The 10,243-nt window shown below is 44.9% G+C and overlaps 1 protein-coding gene across 2 annotated transcripts; it reads right to left on the bottom strand.

Annotated features, from left to right (window-relative positions):
- Positions 1–815: 815 nt before the first annotated feature.
- On the bottom strand, positions 816–9,453 carry GCNT3 (glucosaminyl (N-acetyl) transferase 3, mucin type). Of its 2 annotated transcripts, none has more exons than XM_081831177.1 (3): positions 9,178–9,453; positions 5,284–5,469; positions 816–3,998 (listed from the first exon to the last, which is right to left on the bottom strand). In XM_081831177.1, the coding sequence occupies exon 3, from the start codon at positions 3,944–3,946 to the stop codon at positions 2,624–2,626; it is 1,323 nt and encodes a 440-aa protein (XP_081687303.1). In that variant the 5' UTR covers positions 3,947–3,998; positions 5,284–5,469; positions 9,178–9,453; the 3' UTR covers positions 816–2,623. The 2 variants fall into 2 exon arrangements, with proteins under 2 accessions (XP_081687303.1, XP_081687302.1); XM_081831176.1 differs by lacking the exon at positions 5,284–5,469 and adding an exon at positions 5,131–5,242.
- Between the last annotated feature and the right edge of the window lie 790 nt (positions 9,454–10,243).

Here is a 10,243-nt window from a genome sequence, read left to right as displayed (position 1 = left end):
GTGTCATGAACAATGCCCAGTAAATAGTAAGAGCTTAGTTACTATTTGTGGAATGAACACAGGAGTTATGTCAATCTTTGTCATATACTCAGGCTTCATAGAGATGGGAACTATAGCTTAAGCATCTTTGTAATAAATGACTGACTGAATGGAAGAAAGAAGAACAGGCCTTCAGTCCAACTAAGGTAGGCAGTGTATTTAATTGTTCTTTCCATTTTTATTTTTAAATTTTCTTTAAAGATTTATTTATTTAAGAGAGAGAGAGAGAGAGCACAAGCAGGGGGAGTGGCAGGCAGAGGGAGAGGGAGAAGCAGACTCCCCGCTGAACAGGGAGCCCGATGTAGGGCTCAATCCCAGGACCCTGAGATCATGACCTGAGTCAAAGGCAGACGCTTAATCAACTGAGCCTACCTTTTCTTCCTTCCTTAAATTTTCACTCAATCAAGAGCAAAGATTACAATAGGCAGAGTGTGCAACAAAAATATAGTTATTAAAGCAATGCTTACCAAAATCAAAGAGAGGAAATATTCAAACTCTGAGAGGTAATACAAACATTGCTCAACTCACTTATGATTTTTCTTGATCAAAGGTTAAAGAAACAGATATGACTCAGGAAGGAAAAATCAATAGATATGATGATTTAATCGTTATGATTTCTAAAATACACTAAACAAATTATGGGGAAATTTGACCTTTCTGATATGAAGACCTCACGTCATTAAATAAAGAGCACCTCCTATTCACCCGAATATATTTCTAGAGAAAATTTCAGTGCTTGGAAAATTCCAACAACTTATTCCCCCCAAAATGACAAGTTCACATTTTTATCTTTTTAATTTATATTTCAAAATTACAATTTATTTCACACTAAAACTTATAGAGGAAATTGACCATGAGACCAAAGACCCGAGTTCTTTTCTCAGAACACATGCACTCAGGGAAACATGTGCCCACTTCCCACAGCAGCAGGGCACTGTCTTCCAACCTCGCCCCCCGCCCCCAGGAGGAACAAGGACAGTCACAAAGGCTAGTAGGTGGAGAGGCCCATGATCCCCACAGCTGGGGACGGACCTCACAGGGCTCATCTGCTGAGCACGTGACCATTCATTGGTCATCTCTGGCGGGGCTGGGAGCAAGGGGAAGAGGACGAATACTGCAGTGTAGGTAAGGTGGGGTGGCGATGCCCATTACCAAAGGAGTACAGCCTTACAAGTAACAACTTATAAATACAAGATTCACTGTGTCAGACACAGTGATAACTATGTCAGAATACGTGGATTGCAGGGAAAGTCGACTGAGAGAAAACTTGATTAAGTGAATCACAATCATTGATGAATATGTTAGTGACATCATGACATCATAGGTTCATTCAAGTTACATTAACTTGTGCATACATCCCTTTCCCAGAGCACAGTGCAAGCAGAAGATCAGCTGCACTCTGTATAAGATATGCCTGTCTTTTTATATAACATCCCTCGCCCCTCACAGAAGCGTCTGACGCAGAGCCAATTGCCTTCCAATTGTCTGACACTTGTCTCTGGAGCTTCAGAAAGAAATCTTTCACTGGGTAACATTTATTGGGGGTGGGGGAGAGAACACACACAACGGTCTCCCCACAAGGAAATGTATAAATCCCAGAACTACAAATAGTGACACTTCCATTCCTATACTTAAGACAGACATTTGACTAACGAAGCCTAACTTGGGACGCCCAGACTCCCTGCTTTAGCCAGACGGTCCTAGTTCATTCTTGTTTCCCAACATAACTATTACTAGTCCAGCACCCTGCCCCCGCTGAAATGTGTTCCTGTTTGGACAATAAATTATATGGTGGCCTTACCTAAATCGCTTTTATCTTTGTTATAGAACATTAAGCTTTGGCTGTGAAGCTGGCAAATTAGTGCTGTTAACTGTCTCATAAGGATATGGGTGGTTAAACTGGTTAAACTGCCCTGCTTTTTCTCTTACAGAGAAGTCATGAATCTTTCAATGTAAACAAAATGAGGAGGGCTTTTAATAATGAAAGAATCAGTTCTGTTCCTCTATATTCTTTTGAATCTGCTATTTAGACACCCTGCCATGAGCACTTTGGAATAATGGAGATTAGTTATGAGAAAAAGGTTTCCACTTTTACCTTATCTCTGGCTTACTAGACAAAAAGTAGAGGTAAGGGCTTTGAATCAAGAGCTATTTATTTTTAAGTTAATAATACAAAAGGCCCCTCTTTCCATTAAAGTCCCACCCCACCCCCACTACCAAGCCTAGAATTATTAGAACCGCGTCTCCACAGAGTAGAAAAGCAGACACCAAACATTCAACTGAAATCCGGGTCCCCTGCCACACTGCCCTCCCTTCCTCTCCCAAACAGCTGGCTCGTACTCGGACTCTGGAAGAATGTCAGTGGGGGAGCTATTAGGAGTGGGGTGAGTGCCCACTCAGTGTTCACCCGGGACAGCAAGTTGTAAGGCAGGAGATCTACTTACCCGCACTCCCATAGCAACCCCCTGACTTGGGGATGCCAAGGATTCTAGAGCCCCGGTCCCCCACCCCACTGTCCCAGCACCCCCTGGGCACGTTTGCACATGTTCCTGCCCCACAGGGAGCACTTCTCTGATAGGGTATCTCAGAGTTCAGTCCCATAGATGGCCTTATAACGTAAGTACTCTTCTAAGCACTGAAGAACATTGTCATCCACCTTTGGGTCAAACTTGTTAGCCAACAGGTGATGGTTTTGAAGAATCCAATGCAGGTCCCCAGTCCCATAAACACAGACAGACCGCTGGTGGGTCCCAGAGCAAGGTGCATAAGGTGCCCCCATACTGATGTCTCCCTCATGGTTTTGCCACTTGACCAGCCTGGCAATGGCTGTCATGTCAGAGATGTGAAACTTGGGGTGGTAGGGAATAGAACCCGGCATCCACGGTGCACGCTGAAGGGTGGCCCACAGATGTTCATCGGGGCTATAGGTGTCTTTCACCCACTCGATCAGTCTTTGGGACTTGGGGTTCTCCAAGACATGCCGGACAAAATCTCGAGAAGCCACAATATAGGCATTCCCTGTGAACATAGGTATATTATCCGGGGGAGGATCCTTCATCTTGCTGGTTATGTACAATGCATCTGTCACCTCATAGTGATATGTCCAGCGAGACCTTTTGTACTCAGTAGGTTTTTCTGACTCCATACTGTTCTTCCCATTCAACATCTTGAGGGCCAGGACCATCTCAGCATTGGTCTTTATAGGAAAGTCCGTCCCACATGTATTCAGTAAGTATCTCCACGGCACTGAGCTCTGGAGCAAGTCCTCCATACAGTTTAGGTCAGCCTGCACCCTGGACCAGGAGGCATAAACCACCCGAACCAACTTACTGGCTATGAAGACATTTGGGAAGCATGACACAATCGCCTTGACTGCCTCTTTGAAAGTTTCTGGGGATTTCTCATCCACATGGACACAGTATATGTTCTGAGGGGCATACAAAGCTCGCAGCAGTCTTTCAAAGTTCTCGATCTTCTCATGGACCACCATAGAGTATGCAATAGGGAAGTCTAACTCTTCTTTGCTCAGAGGGAACCGTATGAACTTCCTTTCGGCCTTAAAGTGCTCACAGTCTCTGGTCATGTTAAGGTAGTCGGTGTCTGTGAAGGGCTCCCGCTTCTTCTTGACCTCCAGGTTGTCCAGGAGAGCCTCCGTCACTGCCTGCTGGTCCCCTCGGATGATTCCAGAACAGTTGATGGATCTCTTTGCTGGCAGCTTCAGGGACTTGTACAAGATGTCCCTACAGGGCTGGCTCCAAAAGTCCCTGGACTCCAGATCCAGGGATTCAAAGTCACATTTCAACCTGAGAGAAAACCTCAGAGCAACCACGGCCAGCAGCATATAGCAGCCCAGGGCCCACAGGTGATGCTGCCGAAAGGGCTTCTTCTTCCACCAAACCATCTTCATGGAATGAGAAACCAGCAGTTGGGGCACAGGGAAGGAGGAGGAGGATGGAATCCTTGGACAGAACAAAATGCCTTCAATTACAAACTAACCCTGAATGTATTCACAGAAACATCAAGCTCAACTCCAAAGGGATATTTCTTCTCTAGACAAATATCCTCAGTCAAGACCTGCCTAGGAACCTCTTATCCCTGGCTTGTTGACAGAGGTCTATAATCTGACCCTACAAACAAGCCATTCATGCTGGGATCAGGATCTGGCTCCACCTCTGCCCCAAGAGAAAAGGAAAAGGGAAGCAGAACTGAGCACCTGCTGACGTTGAGGTGTAATGAATAAGAGGAAGTCCCTGCCCGCCTTTCATTCCTCCATCTTCCCCCCCAACCCTTTACCACCCTGTTTCTAACATAGCTCTTATCTGGGGCCTAGAATTCCTAATCAGTCTAGAGAGACACTCCATGAAATTCAGACTCTCAGCATCTGTTCTAGAAATCCAAAGATTTAAATCCTTTTAAAAGAAAAAGTACAGGGGCATCTGGCTGGCTCAGTTGGGAGAGCATGCAACTCTTGATCTCAGGGTCATGAGTTTGAGCTCCACGTTGGGTGTGGAGATTATTTAAAAATAATTAAACTTTTAAAAATAAATAAATAAAATAAAAAGTACATATCTTGCTCATGTTTGGCAATTTGTGTATTAGGCTGCTTTCACCACATAGAATTCATTGGTTAGATGTGGTATCTAGGCACCCTTTTTAAAAAATGTTCTTAAAGAAGTACAAAAAATTGGATATGATCCAACAAATGCATTGGAATCATTCATAGAGATAACTCAGTCAATCCAAATTTAAAATATATCTACACTCAGAGACACAGAGAACTATGCATATACAATAATTAATGAGTGCTTTCTATGGGCCAGAAATATTTCTTTACATTGTCCAATTTAATCTTCACAACATACCTGAAGTGTAGTATTACTAGGCCTCTTTCACAGATAGGAAAACAAATGCTAAATAACTTGCCAAATATCATGTATATTTTAAGAAGCAAATATGGGACTCATCCCCAGTTTTTTTGTCTGCAAGGCCAATACTTCTTCCTTCAAACCATAGCCACCTTTTAAATAATACAATACAGGGTTCTGGATACCATTAAAGAAAACCAGATGATATAAAGAAAAAATCCCTTACAGGAGAGAAACAAAATGTGACAAATCCTCCTGACAAAGACTGTTTTCCTTTGTTGTGTCCTCTTTCTAAGCATAAGATGGTGTCCTTCTTGGTCGTAACTTTTTATGGGAATCTAAGAAGAAGAAAAAAATGGAAGATTAAGAAAATTCTCACCTTTTTAATAGCTTTGTTCTTGCTTAGGAAAGATCACTTGCCAGGGTGTATGTGTCTCCAAGGGAAGATTGATTGGAATCCAATGGAAGCAAATGTGAACACCATATCCTTCTTCTAACCCCTCCAAAATATGGTTTCTGATATTCACAGGATGTCCATGAACAGTCTCAGGCTCCTCCTCAATCTCTGCAAATGAGAGAGCGGCAGGTGGCTCTATCACTCACCTTCCAACTTCCTCCTCTCAGATAAGGGCACAAGCTCACAAGTATTCAGGAGCATATTCTCAAGCACTAGTCATTCAGGGAGGTGAATAAGGCAGGAAGAAAACGCCGGCAGTATCTGCAAGCAGGTATTTCTTTCGTGGTTTTGTTGTTGTTGTTTGTTAAGATTTCATTTATTCATTTGACAGAGAGAGAGCGAGAACAAGCAGGGGGCATGGCAGAGGGAGAGGGAGAAGCAGGCTCCCCGCTGAGCAGGGAGCCCCACATGGGGCTCAATCCCAGGACCCTGAGATCGTGACCTGAGTCAAAACCAAGATTCGGACGCTTAACTGACTGAGCCACCCAGGTGCCCCGCTAACAGGTATTTCAACCAGAACAGCCCAGTTTGTAACCATGCTCTCCTGCCACAAAACCATTCATAAAAACCTGTCAAGGCTCACACAAGAACTTGAAAGCTTTCCCACCCCATACCCCTTAGCAAGGAACCATAGAAACACAGGCATGCCCCTGGAATCCAAGTATCACTCCCTGAACATTACAAGAGTGAAGCAATAAAAACAAAAACAAAAAACTTTTATACTTAAAAAAAAGGTTTTTTTTTTTTACAAAAAAAAAACACACCTTTACTTAAAAACATTGTTTAAAAAAATCTTTTTTTACTTAAAAAAAGTTTTTACTTAAAAACCAGAGTTTGTGCTCCAAATGACAACTGCTTAAAAAAAAAAAATCCATTTACCTGTCATTAATTATTGTTAATAATCTGTGAGTTGTAGAAATACCCACAGGGTTCCAGTTCTCACTGATGTCTGTGAGTCTAGGGTCTTGGCAGTGGAAGGAATGGACTAGTGCTATGGACCTCCGGACGTCAGTGAGAACCCCACGGGGTGGTTTGGGAAACACAGGGTGGAAAAGGCCTTCTTCAAAGCTGCTCACTCTGTTTGCCGCTGTTTCTCTCCTGAACCCAACCCCCGCTCTAACAAAGCATTCCTGGCCAAATATTTGAGAGCGCAAATTTAATATAAAGAACTTAACTACATATAAAGGTTAATAGATAACTGTAGGGCGGAGGGAGGGGGTGTGAGAACACCCTAAATTAAGGAAGTAGAAATTGACGGAAGTAGCTACCACTCCTAGGCTGGAGGAAGGAAGACAAGATTGGGGAATTTTTTAATTTAAAATTTGGGAAGAAGGGTGCCAACAAGCTGAAACGCAAGACCTCTGAGAGGGGTACACCACCAACTACTCAACTGGTGCTGGGGTCTCTGACCTTGGAGGAGGACCCCCAGGCTGAGATCCCAACCTCTCCCGAGGCCGCTGACGTCTCTGCACACCGTTACTGTAACTGGATTCAGTGCAGTTACATAAAGAAACTGCCCCTGGGAGGTAAACAGGCGTTGACATGGCGATGCTCCCAGAAGCAGGAAGTAGCGGACAGGAAGCAAGCAGGAAATCCCGCCTCCAGCCCTACTGGCTCCCTCCAGCGCCCCCTGTTGGCCAAGCCTAATAGGGGGGCAGAGCCGGCAAAGCAGAAATCCTGATTCCAAAATGTGGGCTTCATCTGAAGACAGCAGCATAATAACGGAGATCGGCCACAGTTACCTTCTTCCTACAAGAAGTGTTTATGCGGCCCCCAGTACAGCCTAGGGAACTTAGGTCTTTTCTTTTTTTGGACCTCTTCTGTCTGTTTCTGACTATAGATGGAGACAGGCCATTGGCAAGGGAGCCATATCGGGTCATCTGTGCTCCCGCTTTTATTGGCCCTACTCCGCTGGCACTGTCTTCTGTCAGCTTCCGTCATTCAGAGTCTGTGTGGCTCTCGGTTTTGAGCTGTGACATTTCTGAGGCAAACAGGATTAAAGGGCAAACGCTTGTCTGGGTATCTCAATCTACAAAAAATTCTCCAATTTCTTAATATATGACTCTCCTTTGATGGGCCCCTCAAAGTCCCACCTTCTTTCCCATAAAAATCATATCACACAATCTCTCAATAAAAAGAAAATATTTTGAATATTTGATTGTTAAGGTAACCAAAATAGGCATCCATGCTTATTTGCTAAATATATGCTAATATAACATTAACACCTTGTAAAACAAGACAAAATCAGAAAGGGAGACAAACCATAAGAGACTCTTAACTCTAGGAAACAAACTGAGGGTTGCTGGAGGGGAGATAGGTGGGGGGATGGGGTAACTGGGTGATGGGCATTAAGGAGGGCACGTGAAGTAATAAGCACTGGGTGTTATATGCAACTGATGAATCACTAAAATCTCCCCCTGAAACTAATAATACACTGTATGTTAATTGAATTTAAATTTTAAAAACATTAACAAATTGTAGATATAGTTTGCTGAGATAATCTTCATATTAGTAATACCAAGTGGGTAGTAGTTACAGGCTTACCTGGGTTTTGGCAAGACAGAGCAAGGTCTGAATCCTGGCTCTGTCACTTTCTAGCTGCGTGATCATGGGCAAATTCTGTAATCTGTCTATGCTTCCCTGACTTCCTTTGTGTAACTGGGACTAATACCAATACCTATTCTATAGGATGGTTGTGAGGATTAAACATGGCAACACATATGAAAGACTTGGCTTAATACCTGGCATATGTAGGCCCTTGATGAGGGTTACAGAGGCTCCTGCCAGCCCACAAAGGCCTCTTTTACTCACAGAGTAGCTCAAGGACGGTACAAGTAACACTCTTGAACTTTGGACCAAGCAAAAGTACTGACGCTGGTAATGTTGCCAGTTGGGTAGACCAGTAAAAAGACCTGAAATCATCCCCTTCTCTGTGCCCTGGAAGAGACTGCGTTGTAGGTGGTCAGCGGGAGCACTGCAGAGCTGAGGGATGAGCTGCAGCTGAGACCAGGAGGTGTAGGCAAGGGGACAGGATGGCTGGAGTTACAGGGAAATCATGAGCCAGGCAACCTGCAGAGGTCACTCAGAGGGACATTTGGGATGGTCACAGCTTCCACCCTTTAAGTCCATGCTGGCCTTGAAAAGAAAGTAGAGCACAGGCAAGAGGGAGGGCCCAGTCCCAGATTGCCTGGGAACCAGGCTCTTTTCAAGGCAGGAACCCAGACCCGGAGCCCGGAACCCCTTCATTATAAGGTTTCTTTTACGCCTGCTGAGACGAAAAGGCAGAGCCAGAGGATCCTGGAGGCAAATGTATCGGAGAGTTCAGGATGACAGGAGGACAGTTAGAAGTCCCAAGCACTTTCTGAAAATGATGAGGGCACTCACCTTTCTTGACTATCAAAAATAAAAGCAACATGAAACCAGATCATAAGAATGTCCAACACAGGCCTGAGTTCCCATGATGACCATAGCTATCTTTGCTACTTCAGAAACAGTAAGACTCATGAGTTGAGCCTCCCCGCTGGGCAAATAGCTTTGCTTGCATCCCCTGAGTTTTAAATTAAAAATCCTTCGATGTTTGTGGGAAGGGCTAGGAGTTCTATCAATAGGGAACAGAGAAACTAAGCCAGGCTCATCAGGGTAAATCTGGAAGAATCCAGGGGAGGTTAGCATTAACTTGGATGGAGGTTCGGGGACCTCTACAGTCCTAACAATAGGGTCAGAGGAGGGCCCGCGTAGCCAGAATCCAACCATTTTAAACTGAATTAACAAATTGGCAGATGCCCCCTTTCAATTATTTTATATGGTGATGTTTACCTCTGCGAAGTATCAGCTTCGTCTTCTCATTAGGCTGTAGCTCCTGGAAATCATGTCCTTGCTCGCTCAGCACCCAGCATGGGACTCTAAGGCTTCCCAGAAGCGAAATGTCCCAGCAGAGAGCAAGGGTCACCCCACTGGCTGACAGAGAGGAGAATGTGACTCAGGGAGGCAGAAAGGAAGAACAGGTAAGCAGGCACTAAGCCAAGTTAATGTGTTACTGGATGGGCTGGAGCTGGGGTTTGAAAGGAGCCAAGGTTCTGAGGAAGATGGGGCTCAGGTGCTTTGAGCTTCTATTATAGGTTCTAGGTCAGTGGGATCCTGGGGAAAATGGGGCTATGATATCTGGCCACACAGAAGTGGTTAAAAGACCCAATAGGATCAACTCTATCTCGATTCAGGGCTGGCAGGGTGCCCTGGACACACCCCACAACCTGGAGTAAAAGAGAAAAGAGATTCAAGAAAGAAAAAGGAAACCCTCCCCTCCCCCTGCAGAATTCAGTCTGTACCTGTTCGCTAAATGCAGAGGAGACTTCCCAAAGTAGGAAAGAAAGCCATCTCCTCAGGTGGACACAATCCCATTTGCTCCTTCCTACGCACAGTCCCAGGGCAGATCATCTGCTAAATTGTGAAGGAGGACTTCTGTGCTCCCTGTTTGGGTGGTGCCCCCTTTGTACCAAAGCCAGGCTGCCCACCCCTCAGCACCACAGACCCAGAGGGCAGCCACAAGCCATGTTTTCTCTCCGCTCACCTCGTAAACCTGTCAAAATGCACTGGACCTCACTGTGGCACCCTGAGCTCCTGACTCCACTCTGCCTCCCCGCCCAGGCTAGCGTGACATCCTGCAGATGGTAGATTCCCCCAAAATGTTTCCTGAATGGACAGCTACCTCAGTGTCCCTGGGAGGATCCTCTAAGTACTACAGTCTTGGAACTTCGGCTTACAGGTACGGCTGACCCTTGACCAAGAGAGTTTTGAACTCTGTGGGTCCACTTACATATGAATTTCTTACAGTTCAGTACCATATATGTGTTTTCTCTTCCTTATGATTTTCTTCCTAACCTTT

This window comes from Leptonychotes weddellii, chromosome 9 (assembly GCF_054177405.1).
Source record: "Leptonychotes weddellii isolate Sample4059 chromosome 9, ASM5417740v2, whole genome shotgun sequence".
Classification (NCBI taxonomy): Eukaryota; Metazoa; Chordata; class Mammalia; order Carnivora; family Phocidae; genus Leptonychotes; species Leptonychotes weddellii.
Note: the sequence above shows the minus strand (reverse complement) of the source record. Positions and strands in the feature narration are given on the sequence as shown.